At 44.4% G+C, this 18163-nt stretch overlaps 1 protein-coding gene across 1 annotated transcript; it reads left to right on the top strand.

Annotated features, from left to right (window-relative positions):
• The first annotated feature begins 4973 nt into the window (after window positions 1-4973).
• On the top strand, window positions 4974-17848 carry LOC130384866 (beta-1,4 N-acetylgalactosaminyltransferase 2-like). The gene is made up of 13 exons (XM_056593258.1): window positions 4974-5011; window positions 8272-8405; window positions 9715-9842; window positions 10202-10345; window positions 11029-11135; window positions 11332-11369; window positions 14203-14269; window positions 14362-14475; window positions 14689-14775; window positions 14886-15067; window positions 15287-15430; window positions 15513-15741; window positions 16508-17848. Exons 3-13 carry the CDS (start codon window positions 9715-9717, stop codon window positions 16690-16692), a joined length of 1425 nt encoding a protein of 474 aa, XP_056449233.1. The 5' UTR covers window positions 4974-5011; window positions 8272-8405; the 3' UTR covers window positions 16693-17848.
• The last annotated feature ends 315 nt before the right edge of the window (window positions 17849-18163 follow it).

Here is an 18163-nt window from a genome sequence, read left to right as displayed (position 1 = left end):
GACGTCAAAAAACCGTCAAGAAACACTTGCGTTACAGTGTGTATTCACACACACACACACATGTGGCGCTCGCACGGTCGTGCCTCATTGGCGGGCCAAGATCTCGTTTTACACCGGACGCAAGTTTTAGCCACTTGGGGACCATAGGCAGGCTATGGGAACTCATATTTATGTTAGAAAACCTCATAAAGTGCGATTTTCATGCCATGGCACCTTTAAATGTGGACCCCAGGAAGAGTAGCTCTTGCCAAGTGCAATGGCTAATGGAGATCCTAATAAACTAAACTAAACTAAACTAAACATCTTTTGAGTATTCATTATCTCAAACGAGGTTATCACAAGTGCAACTCAATGTGCTTAACAAAAGATATGATGATAACATTTTTTAAAGTTTAAGCATAAAAAAGCATTATGTAATCATAGTATAAAAAAACTGCTAAAAGGGTACAACAGACTGTAAGTCGGCAGATAGCAAAAGGCAATTAAAAACTGGGAAAAGTTGGGGCACTTTTTATGCGTTCAGGAAATGAATTCCATAGACACACACGCCTCTCCTGGAACCGTCACCTTATCGTGGTGGAGGGGTTTGCGTGTCCCTGTGAACCTGAGGGCTGTGCTGTCTGGAGCCTTGTGCTCATGGTAGGGTCTCTCATGGCAGAGTGGTCTCAGGTGAGGGGCCAGACTAAGAATGGTTCAAAAATCCTCAATGAATATCGAAAAAAGAGGAGATGTGACCCGGCCCGGAGGAAGCCCGGGGCCCCCGTCTGGAGCCAGGCCCAGACGGAGGGCTCGATGGCGAGCGCCTGGTGGCCGGGTTTGCCACGGAGCCCGGTCGGGCACAGCCCGAACAAACTACGTGGCACCCCCCCTCTCTTTATCTCATGGGCCCACCACCTGTGGGAAGACCCGTTGGGGTCGGGTGCGCAGCCACATGGGTGGCAGCGAAGGTCAGGGGTCTCGACGGACCAGACACCACAACACTATTTGATATAGTCACAGTGAGACAGACACCGCTGGGGTTAGGAAGAGAGGAGACTAGCCTGCGCCAGTTCAGCCTAAATAATTGATAGGGTGAATCCTTTATTTATTGAGTGATGGGTTCCATTGCAAAAAACAAACAAGAGTGTTGAGGAGGGGCATTGTTTTGTTGTAGGACTTTGACTAGAGCACATGAGGTAAATGTACCCCTAACCAGCTTTCCACCCTGAGACAGGCAGACCATCACCTTAGATGGTCGGAACCATGCGGCAGAAGCTGGCTCTGGGGACGTGGAACGTCACCTCGCTGTGGGGAAAGGAACCGGAGCTTGTGAGGGAGGTGGAGCGCTATCAGTTAGATCTGGTGGGGCTTACCTCCACGCACAGTCTCAGCTCTGGTACCGTACTCCTGGATAAGGGTTGGACTCTATTCTTCTCCGGAGTTGCCAAGGGCGTGAGGCGCCGGGCGGGTGTGGGGATACTCATAAATCCCCGGCTGAGCGCCGCGGTGTTGGAGTTTACTCCGGTAGACGAGAGGGTCGCCTCCCTGCGCCTAAGGGTTGTAGGGGGGAAAACTCTGACTGTTGTTTGTGCGTATGCACCAAACAGCAGCTCAGAGTACTCGGCCTTCTTGGAGACCCTGAATGGAGTCCTGTATGGGGCTCCAGTAGGGGACTCCGTAGTTCTGCTGGGTGACTTCAACGCCCACGTGGGCAACGATGGAGACACCTGGAGAGGCGTGGTGGGGAGGAACGGCCTCCCTGATCTAAACCCGAGCGGTCGTTTGTTATTGGACTTCTGTGCTAGTCATGGATTATCCATAACAAACACCATCTTCGAACATAAGGGTGCTCATAAGTGTACCTGGTACCAGAGTACCCTAGGCCGAAGATCAATGATCGATTTTGTGATCGTGTCATCTGATCTGAGGCCGCATGTTTTGGACACTCGGGTAAAGAGAGGGGCGGAACTGTCAACCGACCACCATCTGGTTGTGAGTTGGATCAGGGAATGGGGGAAATTTCCGGATAGACCTGGTAAGCCCAAACGAGTAGTGCGGGTGAACTGGGAACGTCTGGAGGAGGCCCCCGTCCTAGGTATCTTCAACTCACACCTCCGGCAGAGTTTTCCCGGCATTCCTGTGGAGGTTTTGGGGCATTGAGCCGGAGTGGGCGGTGTTCAAAGCCTCCATTGCTGAAGCTGCGGTGGCTAGCTGTGGCCTCAGGGTCTTAGGCTCCTCAAGGGGCGGTAACCCTCGGACACTGTGGTGGACACCGGTGGTCAGGGAAGCCGTCCGATTGAAGAAGGAGGCCTTCCTGGATATGATATCCTGGAGGACTCCTGACTCGGTTGCAGGGTACCGACAGGCCCGAAGGGCTGCAGCTGCTGCCGTGTCGGAGGCTAAGCAGCGGGTGTGGGAGAAGTTCGGAGAGGCCATGGAGAAGGACTTTCGGTCGGCACCAAAGTGTTTCTGGAAGACTATCCGGCACCTCAGGAGGGGGAAACGGGGAACCATCCAAGCTGTGTACAGTAAGGATGGGACTCTGTTGACCTCAACTGAGGAGGTCGTCGGACGTTGGAAGGAACACTTTGAGGAACTCCTGAATCCGAATAACACGCCCTCTATGTTGGAGGCAGAGCTCGAGGTTGATGGTGTTTCGTCGTCAATTTCCCTGGTGGAGGTCACTGAGGTAGTCAAACATCTCCGCAGTGGCAAAGCCCCAGGGATTGATGAGATCCAGCCAGAAATGCTAAAGGCTCTGGGTGTTGAGGGGCTGTCATGGTTGACACGCCTATTCAACATCGCGTGGGAGTCGGGTACAGTGCCAAAGGAGTGGCAAACCGGGGTGGTGGTTCCCCTGTTCAAAAAGGGGGACCAGAGAGTGTGTGCCAATTACCGGGGTATCACACTTCTCAGCCTCCCTGGTAAAGTCTACTCCAAGGTGCTGGAAAGGAGGGTTCGGCCGATCGTCGAACCTCAGATTGAAGAGGAACAATGCGGTTTTCGCCCCGGTCGTGGAACTACGGACCAGCTCTTCACTCTCGCAAGGATCCTGGAGGGGGCCTGGGAGTATGCCCATCCGGTCTACATGTGTTTTGTGGATCTGGAGAAGGCGTATGACCGGGCCCCCGGGAGAAACTGTGGGAGGTGCTGCGGGAGTATGGGGTAAGGGGGTCTATCCTCAGGGCCATCCAATCCCTGTACTCCCAAAGCGAGAGCTGTGTTCGCGTCCTCGGCAGCCAGTCAGTTTCGTTCTCAGTGGGTGCTGGTCTCCGCCAGGGCTGCGTCTTGTCACCAATCCTGTTTGTGATATACATGGACAGGATATCGAGGCGTAGTTGTGGTGGGGAGGGGTTGCAGTTCGGTGGTCTGAGGATCTCGTCACTGCTTTTTGCAGATGATGTGGTCCTCATGGGATCATCGGCCTGTGACCTTCAGCACTCACTGGATCGGCTGGCGGCCGAGTGTGAAGCGGCTGGGATGAGGATCAGCACCGCTAAATCTGAGGCCATGACTCTTAGCAGGAAACCGATGGATTGCTTACTCCGGGTAGGAAATGAGTTCTTAGCCCTAGTGAAGGAGTTCAAGTACCTCGGGGTCTTGTTCGCGAGTGAGGGTACTATGGAGCGTGAGATTGGCCGGAGAATCGGAGCAGCAGGGGCGGTATTGCGTTCGCTTTACCGCACCGTTGTAACGAAAAGAGAGCTGAGCCGCAAGGCAAAGCTCTCGATCTACCGGTCGATCTTCGTTCCTATCCTCACCTATGGTCATGAGGATCCAGACCCAGTACTGAAGGGAAATTCAAATTGAGCGGAAGTACTTAGGCGGGCGGAGCCAGGCTAAGATAAAGGTTTAGATGCAACATAAATCATGGGAGCAAAGAGGAAAACGTTTTTTCAAAAGTGTCCTAACAAAATAATCAAGAATGAAAGCTGTGGTCAAATGCTGTAAAAATAAAAAGTATATGATTAACTTATAAAATGCATGATAGTGACAGGAATGACAAAATGTCACCATCTGGTGGGTGTGGAAATTCAGTAAGTATTGGGTCAACTGAGAGTTTATATACTTGAGCACTGTAAGATGACTTTACCCTTAACAAACATCTCTCCCTCACTTCAAAACCCTGACGACTTTCTGAGAACATCCACTGACTTTGACTCTTTGTGGCTCATAGATCATCTGTTGACAACACAAACATTGTCTGTCTCATCTGTCGAACGCACACACATTGCTGTTATGGGTCATCTGTCGAACGCACAGAGTTGATATATATTTAACTACTAAGAAAAATTGTTCTTACAGCTAATTTTGTCCCATCTGTTTTTTGCATGTCATGTAAATGAGAGAGAGAAGTGCAGATATATATCGACTTTAAAGCGATGTGAACTGAGGTTAGTGGTTATTGCAGAGAATATTTAAAAGTAGGAAGTAAAATGTGAACACTATACTGTAGCCTTTAACAATCAGCCAATCACCCCAGGAACTGAAACACCTGGATCTTGTCCTCCAACTTTATGATGAAGAGCTAATGATACTGGTCTCTCTGCACTGGTATGGCCTCTCTGTACTGGTACGGTCTACCTGTAGGCTACTTGTACGGTCTCTCTGCACTGGTACGGTCTCTCTGGTCAACCTGGGATACCCAGTGCAAAGAACACACACTATCAGTGTGATTAACACAAACGAATAGACAGACATCGATCAGGCACACATTCACACAGACTCAGATACACACACATGCACACACAATACACACACAATTTCTACACTACGATAACACTATGATCTTTTTACCCCTCCAAAAACGTACCTAACCTTACATTAGGTTAGGTAAGTACAATCAACATTGTATTGTTTATTTTATGTTTTAAAAATGGTCATCATATCTTTTGTTAAGCACATTGAGTTGCACTTTGTGATATAAAGACTTCCTCAATGTTGTAATATGATAGCCTATAGTCGCCTCTCCCCTTTATGTGTCACGATAGGACCAACTCGGTTACTTGATGCACTTGACTCCGTGTGTAGGGTAAGTCATTTCAATGAGATATGATGTTATTGATGATATTATTTAAGTGTTGATTGTTTTAGTTTAAATATTAATCATATTGAAAATAATACTGTAGCTTTTGCCCATTTTTGTGTATAACTTTATTGGAACACCCAAACAACACACTCAGTTTGATACGTAAGACTGCTAAATAGGCAGACATTTGTAGCCTAAAGGTTTATGTCTTTGAATTGTCGTAAATATGCGCTATTATCAGTGTTGGGAAGGATACTTAAGTTTTAATATGTTTCCATTTACAGATTGCAGAATAAATGCCCACAAATGTAATCAATCAATCAGAGTATTGCATTCTGAATACTTGGATTACTTCCACATTGAATAGAATTTTATCATTGTAGGAATGTGGCATCAAATCCTGCTTACTAAACAGGCCTTTTTGGTGTGTTTTCTTTTCCAACTGGCTGAATGTGTTAAACAAAAGTCTCCCTGAAAGTGCACTTTATTATATCATTTGCTAGGGGAACAAAGACTATAAGGGTATGTTTATCCAAAAGATATGACCAACAGACGATTTATCCAAAAGTGAGAAAATTGACAAACATAAAATATTCCGTGTGCAGATAGATCGGTCTGACCGGTCAAACTTCTTCTCCCTCACCCTCATCCTGGTGCTGGGTATCACACCAAGGCGTGAAATAGATATAATGTTCCACACCAAAATCCAATGGAAAAACCCGTTGGCTTGTTGTCAAGGGAACCCAGGGCGACGCTCAATTACGGGTTGGCAACCGAGCCCAGAAATGTCTCAGAGGTATCAGGAATCACCACACTTCACGGCTGGTTCAAAGCCCAGAGGGCATTTATTCGGGATGACTCAAAACACGCCCACGTGGGGATAACGAGAAAGAATACACTGACTCCGGGAGCCTTGGAAAAGAGGGGGCAATGTTCTGTTCTCTAGGGGAGCAGGGGGTCGTTCCCGTCGGCCTTGGGGCCTGTCGGGAGCGGCTTGGCTCACCTTCCGTCGGCTTGTCCGTCCGTGGTTCGGGTTTACTCCTGTTGCTCCCAGCTCCAACTCTGCTTGGGGACAGGGGAGCATGTTTGTTAAGAGCTGCCTTGTTCCCCGTGTTTCCTATTTCTCTGATTAGTGTGCCGGGAGGGACGTCCTCTGGCTCCGCCTGCTAGGTATGGGTGGTACACTCGCTCCACAACCTCTCCCCAGGGTCTTCCAGCCCGAGGGGTTGGGGACGGGTTGCCACACTACGTCATCCCTCCACACCTCTATACCGTAAAAACACATGTTCAAGTTGAATGATAGTGCATCGGGCAACAGCGCAGGGTTGCCAGGTCCTGCAAAAAACGTCCTGCCCACATACCGTTCAAAATCCACCCAAAATGTCCTAGAAGCAGCCCAAATCAAAATCTATTCCATATATCTCTCTCTGTGTGTGTGTGTGTGTGTGTGTGTGTGTGTGTGTGTGTGTGTGTGTGTGTGTGTGTGTGTGTGTGTGTGTGTGTGTGTGTGTGTGTGTGTGTGTGTGTGTGTGTGTGTGTGTGTGTGTGTGTAACACACTATTTTATGTTGAAGTGCGACGTAATCCAGTGTTCACGAAAAACTACACTGTCATCGTATGCTTTTGGCGACTGGGTTGGCTCTCAGATATACATGTTTCTAACAAGATGATATCATTAAAAGTTACATAAACAAGTAACGGTTTAATAACACAAACGCAGGAAACACGTGAGCTGCTAGTTTAGCGAAAGCAGCGTCCCTAGCAACCTGACATCGTTGAAACATGCGAGTGAGCCGATAAAATCTTCCTAATAACTATAAAACTAAAGATCAGACACAATCACTGACTGAAGATTATGCAAGTAAAAGGTATGTTTCTCGCTAGAAATGTCATTAGAAACACGTTTAATGGTGAATCTGTCCTAAAATATTGCATTTCCAATTCAGATAATAAAGATAAATAAAGATCATACACATTCACTTACTGGACATTATGCAAGGAAAGGTATATTTCTCGCTAGAAATTTTATTAGAAACACGTTTAATGGTGTATCTGTCCTAAAATATTGCATTTCCCATTCAGATAATAAAGATTAATATAGGCTACGTGACAGGGATGGACAGGGACAAAAGCAAATATTGCTTACAGCAAATATTCGCGCAAATATCCGGCCTGCTGCCGGATATTTGCTTACAGCGCGAAACGGAGCAAGAGCTCCGTTTCGCGCTGTAAGCAAATATCCGGCAGCAGGCCACCCCAAATAACGGCTAACTGAACTTTTTCATTTTTTTTTACATCATTTACAACAAAAAAAAATACATAAAAATATAATAAAAATAATAATGTAATTAATAATAATTGTGACACTGAACACGCCTTGCGATGTCGCAAGGCGACATCGCAAGGCGTGTTCAGTGTCACAATTATTACAACATAGTTTAAACCTGGGCAGTGTCACCGCAGCCAAGACTGCAGACTCACGTTCCAGCACCTCTGCAAACCTGGTTTTGATCGCCTGAAATGAGACACACACACACACACACACACACACACACACATTTTCAATCATATTTCCCATTCAACTATATATCGATGCATTTTCAATCATATTTCCCGGTCAACTATTTGTCGATGGCCTTTCAACAACGGTCATTTCCCAGTCAACTCTAAATCAATGACTTTTCAACATATTGGCAATATCGCCCGGTAACATAAATATCAATGCTTATTCAATCATAAAGATAACAATAGATCAATGTTGTTCCAATGTTGTTGCCATCAACATTAATAACATCAGGTTTCATCGATACGGTAATGGTGATTCAACATTTATTTTGCATTGAAATTTCAATATCAACCATAATGATGATTCGGATGGAAAATCACTATTTATTCAATGTTGGCTTGCTGTCTGGGTACCTTCTGGCTAACCTATTAGCCTACTATAGTTTTATTGGGGAGCAGAGCTGTTCTCAACATTCCTGAGACCTGTCCGCCACTTTATGAGTCCTTGCTTTACCCAATGCATCTGACTTCTTTATTTATTCATGCTTCTAGCTTAATTGATGTCATGATGTGAATTAGAAACTCTAATCTTTTGTCGAATAAGTTAAAAAGGATTATTTAGGACGAGTTAAATTCCAAGAAACATAGTTGTGTTTTCTTGTTTGTGTTTTTTCGCATTTTTTGGCAAGATAATCTGCATAACATTTATATGGACCCCTCTCTCGATTGATTGTATGGTTCGGTGTTGTGTGGATCCAGTTTTCAGCTCCGAGCGTGCTCATCCTCCAGTCGGTGCGCATGCAAGCAGAACGGAAGGTGGACTGTCAGTAGATTAGACACGTCGTCGTCAAAGAAGTGGGGATAACAGGAACGAAAAGCGAGGCAACAGAAAGGTGAGAGGGAGAAAAAGTGCCGACAATTAATCACCCAGTTTTTCCAGTGAAATGTATCCATTTATTCACGGACCTTCCTTTGGTGCCCATTACTTAAGATTTTACAAACATATATATGCCTACATAAATGAAGTGGATGTACTGAGAATTCTTGTTTACTGTGGTTTGCAGAAGCAAGGCCCACTCACTTTCGTATGCTTATCCAATAGCTACAGGTCTCTAAATACTGAAACCTAGTGGTGAAAAATAATAACAGTGTAGGCATTGATGTAGGTCTTCTGTGTCTTTTCTGTGGCAAATTCACAGGTGTTTAGAGACAGTGGGGAATTACTGGTGTCTGACAAACATGTTGACCAGAATTTAGAATACTGATATTTGAATATTATATTCTTTCGAAGGGCCCAAAATCTCTAGAAGGGCACAGTGGCGGCTCCAGAGATTTTTTCTTGCTGGTGCTACAGTGGGTCTGAGTTACTCAGTGATGGTGCTGAGGGATGTACTGTGCGGTAATACTAATATATATTAGCAAGGCAAGACGCGTGGTGTTCAAAAGGTTCAAGCATTATGTAAATGCCTCTGTTGATTCACAAGCAACAGCAATTAATAGATCTCATATAGAAGTGAACTGTGACAGTGACAACAGCATCGGAGAGAACCCGGGCTACACAGAGCATGAACACACAAACCAACAGAGCATCCGACCCACAGCGGACAACATGAGTCATCCACCAATCCCTTAATCAGCGTCAAATGCATGCTTTTACACTGAAAAACACAACACTAACCCACAATGTCCACTGCTATTCGCATTACATAGAGAGACAATGCCAAAAGATACACCTTTATTTATTAAATTCAAATAAGGCAAACAACAGATGCAAGGCTTTACCAGAAGTTGGACAAATCATAATCTGACCATGCAATACCTCAATTGATTCGGCTACTGAATTTAAAACAAATATCAAGAGAATCACCGCTTGGAAGGCCAATCAAAACCAGTAAGCTTAAAAGTATTAAATGTAATATTTTAGACTATGTGGTATCCACCACATAAAAAAAATAAAATCAACTGCACTCACCATTGATGTTTCAGAGAAGTACCTTTGCTGATTGCCCAACTGTTGTGAAGGGTACTTTTTCAATGCTGGCCGACGGGGGCCTTCCTCAGGCTGCTGGCGAACATCGCTAACAGTATTCCCACTAGCACTAGGAGCAGCTTTAATAATCCAATCAAAGGCGCACTAACCCAATAACATGATTTTCTTGAGTGTCATGTAAACGCACTGAATGTCTTTCTCTGTGTCTCCAGATGCCCTCATTTGGAAGAGCAGGTTTGATACTGCTGCTGTCTCTTGTTATCTTCAGTGGAATAGGCTTCCGCTGGCTCTCTTCATATGATATGGTAGAGGTCAAGATTGAAGCCCCGATGAAAAAGTGGTAAGGCTCAAAGTTGATTTGAAAGTGCACGCTTGTGAATGTTCTGTCACTCTCCGTGCAATATTCATGTATTTACAAAGCTGACCTCGGACACCGCAAACCTTAAGCTAATGGATGGATGTGTAAATACATCAGTGCTTGTCAACAGTTTTGGAGCAAAGAAATACCACAATCCCAGGGAGAAACTCAAGGCATACAAACTTATAGCCGTTGGGAAGGAATGATATTCATGATGATATTCTTTTTTATCAAATGTTATGCTTATGTTTTAACTGTAATGTTTATTCATTCTTGAAGGCAGTTGCATTCATGAAAAGCATTCTATAAATGAAGTGTATTTTTATTAATATTACCTGTAGGTCCCCGCCCACTGGTCAAGTGAAGCTTGCGGCTTCCTGCACTTGCCCAGCGAAGTCACATGATCTGGCAGGGAGCATTCCCACTGCCAACCGAGAAGACATTCAGAAACGACGGGCAGAGGAGTACAAGAAGCACCAGGCTAGGTTTGCATGGCCACCAGTACCAGGAACAAAGGCTGGAACAAAGGGATAGCGGGGAGGAGAGACAGTGATGTATCAATTGATCGATTTAATCAACAAATCAATTTCTTATAGAATAATATCTTAAATATTCAAATCAAGTTGTAAAATGAGTATTTGGCCTGTTTGCTAGGACCCCAGGTTAATCGTTGACATCATCTATGTCATGATTTAGATCAGCCAGGGTTTTTGCTCAACTCTGTCCTCATCTGGGACCTCGTCTTCTGAAATTGGGTAGTGGTCTATTTTATTAAAAACCAGTGTTCAGCAGCTGCCCTTGCTGCATCTTTGTTTTTTCAACCCAAGTTAGCGCGTACACACTTCCCTGGATAGGTAATAGCAGGCTAATAGTGCCAATCAAATGTTAGGAATTTGTTTTTGTTTGCGACTGCGCATGCCTACCACAAATTGAAAAGAGAGTGTCACCAAAATAGACGGAGAAGCCAGTATTTTGACCCGGCTTGTTTCCTTATTGTTTGATGTCATATCATGGTCATTTAATGACTTGGAACAGTAAATGTTACATAGTGTACATTAATTATTCAGTTAGAATATTGTTCAATTTACATTATTGGTTAAGTGGCATATGTTTCGTATTGATCCATTGATTTGTGGATTTTAATATTTTTTCTGTCTCCTGTGTCCAGAACAAGCTCCATTTTGAACACACTCCTCTTTGCTCCATCCAACTCTCCACTGCAGTATCCCATTCAGGGTTTCACAGTACGCCCCTTGGTCCCCACTCTTATTCCAGGTACAGTACGCTGCACTTCAGTCGTTTAATAAAATCCCCCCTATACGGCTCTCAAGTTCAGTTGCTGTGCAAGTGCACTGCACAGATATACATATAAAGTGCAATGTTCTTTTTCCTTAGCATCCTTTCGGTCTTCATTTTATGTTCAATGTATTCCTCAGGAAATAGTTTCACCCCGAAAGATATTTTGTTTCAGGTTTAGCGTTGCACGGGGTTCAAAGAAGCAGCTATAAGGTTGGTAGTAAAACTCTGGGTGTCAAGTCAAAATCGGGATACAAGGGACAGTTCTGGATGTTTTGGAGCTAAAGGTTAAATTTCCCTGGTTCCTTGTTACGGCCCATGTCTAACAAGCATCAACACAGGTCCCCCTTACTAAAATAATCTTTTGTTTCTCATCAAGCAAGAGTTTAAATGTCTTTTCTATCCCTTTAATGACATGGTTATGGGTCTCTCTTTATCAGGGTTTTCCAAGCGGAGCTTTTGGGGACTTTTGGGTTTTCTTGGAAGCACTGGTGCACCTCCAATAGGTGTTTGCAGATTATGTCCTGCCCGGGGTTAAACAACAGTTTTCTTCTACACGAACAACAAATAAATATACAATAACTAAAGCATAATTTTTATTTGATATTATATTCCATTTCTGCCAAGCCCAGCTACATTTTCCCAGCTACATGTCACTTCGTTCTATACATCTCACCTTTTTATATTCTGTGATGAAGTTATTTTTTCTTTCGAACAATGCAACTCTTTTCCAATATACTGTATTTCTGCTTTTCTCACTCTTACTTCCTTTGATTCCACAAAGCCTGAATAAAAAGAGTACTGCACTGCTGCTTGATTGTCTGCATTTCCCTTCCTGCGTTCCTTCTGATGTTTGCGCAACATGGGCAGGGGCGGACTGGCCATCGGGAGGTTCGGGAGATTTCCCGAACGGCCGGACGATTTCAGGCCGAGCCGGCCGGCCGTAATTCTTTTTTTTTTTTTATTATAAATTTATATATATTTTTTTTGTTGTAAAAGATGTAAAAAAAAATGAAAAAGTTAAGTAAGCCGTGATTTGGGGTGGCCTGCTACCGCATATTCTTACTTACAGCGCGAAACGGAGCTCTTGCCTGACGGTGAAACGGGGCCGATGTATTACTGTCAATTTAGAGGGGGGAGCACCCCCACAGTGTATGGGGGCAAAGCGAGCGGCCAAAGCAGCAGAGCAGCCGAACGGACCCTCCCAACTTGGACTGCTCCGCGGTGTGTCATTTCTGATTGGCTCAGCCTGACACACGGCCGGGTCACTTACCCGGTACTTCTCGTTGATCTCACTGAAGTTACACAGAAATACGAAAATGTCAAAAAGGAAAAAAGGTGGTGAAGAGGCAAAAGAATTGGGTGGCGCTCAGAAGTTGAGGTTGAAAAGGAAAAAAATGTTAGAGCAAGACGCAGCCAAATGTGCTAAATTAACCGACCTTTTCCGTGGAAAAGCCAAGGTTGACGGCGACGCCCATGTCAGCGAGACCAATGGTTCGGCGGGAACAGGACACAGTATTATAGCTATGACAGGTGCACTAGCGAGCATGTTTGGCAATATAAAAATGACTTGAACTAATTATGGAAGTACCAGAGACGTCAGAGAACAATTCAAAATATTGTAATGCCCACGGAAGAGGCAGTGAATGAAGTATTGATTAGAGAGCGATTTATTAGATACCACCGCTAATAAACCATTGGAACACTTCAACACCAGTAACCACAGCAACGCACAACAAACCCCGGCCCGCCCCCATCTCCCAAACCCTGTGTATGTGTATGACAATTTTTTTCCACTAAAATAATTGTATCTTGCACTATTTAGATCATTTTCAGCCTTGATTTACCTTTCTAGGCACATGCAATTTCTAATATTTTGTACATGGACAAGATTGCTTATAAAATATTTCCCAGTGATCTTCACAATATTCTAAACACATGCACATCCCAACATTGACATGCCGTTGCAATGCACATATCCACGGATAAGGACTAGTTTTTATTATTTTACACCGTGGCAAAATTCTACGCGCGCTATTCCCGCGGTCTCATAAAAGGCCTCTCCATCCCAAAGTCCCGGGCCAAATTTTTGGGCCAGTCCATGTTCAGTCTCCCTGAACATGGGTGACTGCAAACAACCAATTCAGTTTCAATAAGTGGAGGACAGTGGAGTGGAGTGTCCTATCGATGCTTAACCAGTAGATGACACGGTGGGCCTGTCGGCCATTGAGGGAATATTCAGGCGATAGCGTACAAATCCCTCCTGAAGTGCGGGAGCTGGAACATTTTGCTCACCGATACTTAAATGACTGGGCCATTTACTACCGGGCCATTTCCAAGGTATTTAGACGTCCTGATGAAGGGAAACCGGCGGCTCAGCTACTCCAGCCCATAACGGAACTTAAAGGCTGATTGTGGTCCCACGTTCACGCAACGCAAGGGGGTTAAGGACCCCTTACGTCCTTGCGGACCCTCCTTGCGTCCACCGCAAGGGCCTGACGTGCGCCTCCCAAAAATGTTATCCTTCCGTCGAGGCGACGCAGCAGCAAGGGCTGTGATTGGTCCACTTACACAAACCCGACGTAGAACCGAAGCATCTTTCTACGTGGTCCTTGCATTGCGTGTCGTGGGAACACAATCAGCCCTTAAGTCTAAACTGTGCAGCAAAGACGCTTTTTAGACACGTTGTTAACTCTTTGTCGTTGTCAAATTTGAGCTCATGCCTTCTTTGAGATTGTGGGATTTCCTAAATTGAATTATCGCCACATACACCAGAAACACGCTGCTAGCTCATTCATTTTTTGTTCTATCAACATACTTGGCATATTTAGGCTATGAGTGGCATTATGGTTCAAATCAATGAGAGAGTGATAATAATATTTTGCCAGTCTGATTGAACCAAGGCATGTTAGGAAAACGGACAACAACAGACAGGTTGTGAGCTAAAAAGTACAAATATTCAAACAGTCCTTTTTCATTTTAGCACGGCTATGTACTCGCTCCCTCACTCAATCACTCCCAACACACTTCTCCTTGTGTTTAACAGGTTTCACTACAGGTCACCAAAGGTGTCCTCAGTCTAGGGAGCCAGAGTGAAGCACTAAGTGTCAAAGGTGATTTATGAACTCCATCACTTCAATGTGTAACTAAACCACTTGTCACTGGGATTGACTTGTATGAAATAGGAATTGTGAATAACCAATAGGTGGCGGAAAGAAAATGCTGGTCTTGGAGAAGCTCAGCTTAGAGGAACTCAACAAACTTCTGGCGAAGGTCACCTACACCATTCCTGTGTACCACATACACACCGGAGACCTAGGTACTCTAAGACATTTTTAATGGATGTATGGGTTAAATGATAACATTGAAAGATACGTACTGAACAGAGGCTCAGGTTTAAAAAATATATTGTTAATGTGATGTTCTCATTTTGCACTCAAAGCATTCCAATATTACAGTGGATTGTGTAAAGTGTGTCAAATCTTATTTAGGCTGGATGTTTTAAATTTGTTTTCACTTATTTTTCAATCAGTTCACTTCTCGTTTGAGCTTCATGAAGCTGTGTTCCCCATCGCCATTCGGCAACCAACCGTACCTGTTCTTTTCGACATGGGAACAAGTAAAACAACAAAAGTTTTTCCTTATAAATCTTCAATTTTTACAGTTGAGTAGAATCATGAACCCTTCCCTTCTTCCTCTCTCTATCCCCCCCCTTCCACTCTTTCAAAGACCTTAGCGACCAAGTGACAGTCACCACCAAGACCTTTATGCGCTACAAAGAGTTGACAGTCCTCATAAGAAGCCTCAGGCAATTCTACAAAGACGTGGTGCTCATCGTAGCCGATGACAGCTTTACTCCAGAAAAGATCACAGAAGAAAATGTTCTGCAATACATCATGCCTGGGGGACAGGTAGGCATATATTGGAACCATGTGCACACACACACACACACACACACACACACACACACACACACACACACACACACACACACACACACACACACACACACACACACACACACACACACACACACACACACACACACAACATAATGTCAGTCTTGTGCTTGGACATCACATAAGAGTAGTCAAGCATTGAAGTTGATTTCAAATCTTTCCCTTCCACAGGGATGGTTTGCTGGCAGAACCCTGGCTGTCTCTCAAGTCACCACCAAGTACTTTCTTTGGGTGGATGACGACTTTCTATTCACTGGGAAAACAAAGATAGAGGATTTGGTGGAGGTGATGGAGGCAACACCAGAGTTGGATGTGGTGAGAATCATATTACTCAATGACTATTTTTTTATGAATAAAGCATGAGTTTGAAGATGTAGTTTCTCGTTATCCTTCTTAGGTTGGGGGTTCGGTTTCTGGGAACCAGTTCTACTTCTCCATCGCCTATGAGGAAGGCGATGGAGTCACTGGAGGCTGTATGGACAGGAAGTCCGACATAAAGTTCCAATCACTACCAAATTACCCACAATGCTCCATAGTCAATGGGGTGGTCAACTTCTTCCTGGCTCGTACCGATGCTGTGAATCGAGTGAGATTTGACCCCAAGCTAAAGAGAGTGGCACATTCAGGTATGTTCCCAGCCACATCTATGACATGTAGCCCTTTGGGTTTGTGTACATGCATCCACAATGAATGAGAATGGGGAGTTTTCTTTTTGCTTCACTGGTAGATACATGGCAATCCAAAGTAGGTCTTCAGTCTTTAAATGCTAGCTACCAACAGAGCTATTATAGAGGGAGCTATACCGCTCCTGGATGTGAAGTTACCTCATCTTGGGAGCTGTTTCACAAGCACTAAGGCTACACGGCATGACACGCAAGGCTGAAACTCCTTCAATTTTTGCATAAATTAAATAAAGGTGTTGTTTCAATTCAGCAGGCAAAATATTTTGCATAAGTTACATATTTCTGGCTTTGAGGTATCAGATGAATTGGACAGCAGTGCTTAGTGTTGGCAGCTATTGTGACATGGGCAGCCAGTCTCAATAAATATTGCCTTTTTGAATATGCCATAAAAAGTGTCTGCTCGTCCACCGTCATAAAACCACTATAACAATGAGAAATCATTCAGTTGTCATGTTGTCACTGGTGCAAGGACTTGTAGTTCCATAATGGGGCAGATATCCAATTTGTTTATCAACAATATCACCCAAATATATACTGCCTGGACCTGGATTCATCATCATCACCTCACCTTTTCTGTTTATTATTTTTAGTTTCCCGACATATGCTCCCCGAGAGTACAAGACGTTTTGGATGTACACCGGAAGCGCTCCTGCTACTTTATTATTCTGCTTAACATCCAATAATTGCTGTTTTGTTTTTTCCTCTTTAGAATTCTTCATGGATGGTCTTGGCCAGTTGATGGTTGCTACGTGTGGCCATGTTTCCATTGCCCATCAGCCGAGAGGGGCCAATGCTCAATATAATCAGTTCAGACACCCTGGAAAGGGTGATGTGCAGTATAAACTACAGCTGCACTACTACAAAAACCATCTACAATGTCTCCACTACGGATAGGAAGAATCCCGACGGATCCATTCGCTATAAGAGAAAGTTATCTTCCAGTACTATGCATGTTTTCCCATAAACAACCACTACTGGCTTGAGTGGTTGCTACACTAATAGCTCAATCATTTTCAGGGTTAGGGTTAGGTTTAGGGTCTATATATATCAGTGGCGAATGGTTGTTTTTAAAGTGAGGGAGGAAGGACTGTGCGCTTGGTTGCCATTGGCCTGCTTGCACTGTTGGTGTATGGTGGCATAAGAATGTGAGACTCAAGTTGTTTCAGGGTGTTTTGGTGAACTACAAAATAGCAGGGAGGGATAGTTATCTGAATAAAATGTATACAAAGCCACCCGTGGCAAATTTCCACTGCAGGTGTAATTTGAAAGCTGGTGGGCAGCATGTCTTCGAAATGGACCACAAGGGCAGAAGGAAAGGATGCAAAGCCCATTAGTCAATCAGGCCTACTCTTGATTTGTAAAAGTAAATAAATAAATCTGGGCCTATTTTAGCCCTCAATTTCTGAAGTTATTGGTTGTAATTTAGCTATGTTTATATTGTTTATATATTTATCCAAAGACTAAAGACCAAATGTGATGCCATTTAAAATGCATCATGCTCTGAATCATTCACCCTTTCCACAATATCAAACAGAAGGGTCAGATTAAAAAACTAGTAAAAGAACGAGAACATTATTTCAAACAACCTGATATAGGCATGGTGCATAGCTAGGAAAGTCGCATAGCAGCACCAACGTGACCTTGAAACTTGTCAAGGTGTTGGGTTGCCCTATCAAGATTTTGAAACCATGAACAGTCCACGTTGGAGATTTGCCATTATTCTTAGCAAACAGGGCCATCAAACTCGATTGCTAGTAATGCTACCAGTAAGCAATGACTACCCAGAAAACCATTTAGCACCCACAACACTGACACTGATTACTTTTGGTGATGTCGATTTTGCGAAGTGGTCTACCTTTTTATTTGGTCGCTAACTTAGCACTGTAACTCAATGAATGGAATGCTCTGTGTAATTAAACATGAACAATGTCCTCTTGTTTCCAATGTTTCCATTGTACACTTTATTCGCAAATGTTAGAATCTCGTTATCCTTCAGATGATTTCACCTGCTTTGCGTCTCTTGTGCCGCGTTTCCACTGCAGGGTGCGGTACGGTTCGGTTTTGCCTCAGTTCGGGAGGGAGGGGGCGGTATAGCCCAGCTCAGTTCCCAGGTCGAGTTTCCACCGCCGACAGTACCCTTTATGGTAGGCCGGATGTCGATCGCCCATGCAGCTACGTCAATAGCGTAAACAACGTCTTCCTCCCCAAGAATGCGGAGGAACGTCTCCACCTCCTTGTTCGCCCAAGCAAGCGTTTTACACGACATGTTCATTGTAAAGAATAATACCTCGAGCCTACTGTTTGTTTGTTTTTATCCCCACGTCGCCCGGAAGTGACGGTTCTGTCAACGGAGGGGGTGTGTAGC

This window comes from Gadus chalcogrammus, chromosome 6 (genome assembly GCF_026213295.1).
Source record: "Gadus chalcogrammus isolate NIFS_2021 chromosome 6, NIFS_Gcha_1.0, whole genome shotgun sequence".
Taxonomy (NCBI): domain Eukaryota; kingdom Metazoa; phylum Chordata; class Actinopteri; order Gadiformes; family Gadidae; genus Gadus; species Gadus chalcogrammus.
This window is presented reverse-complemented; position numbering and strand designations above follow the sequence as displayed.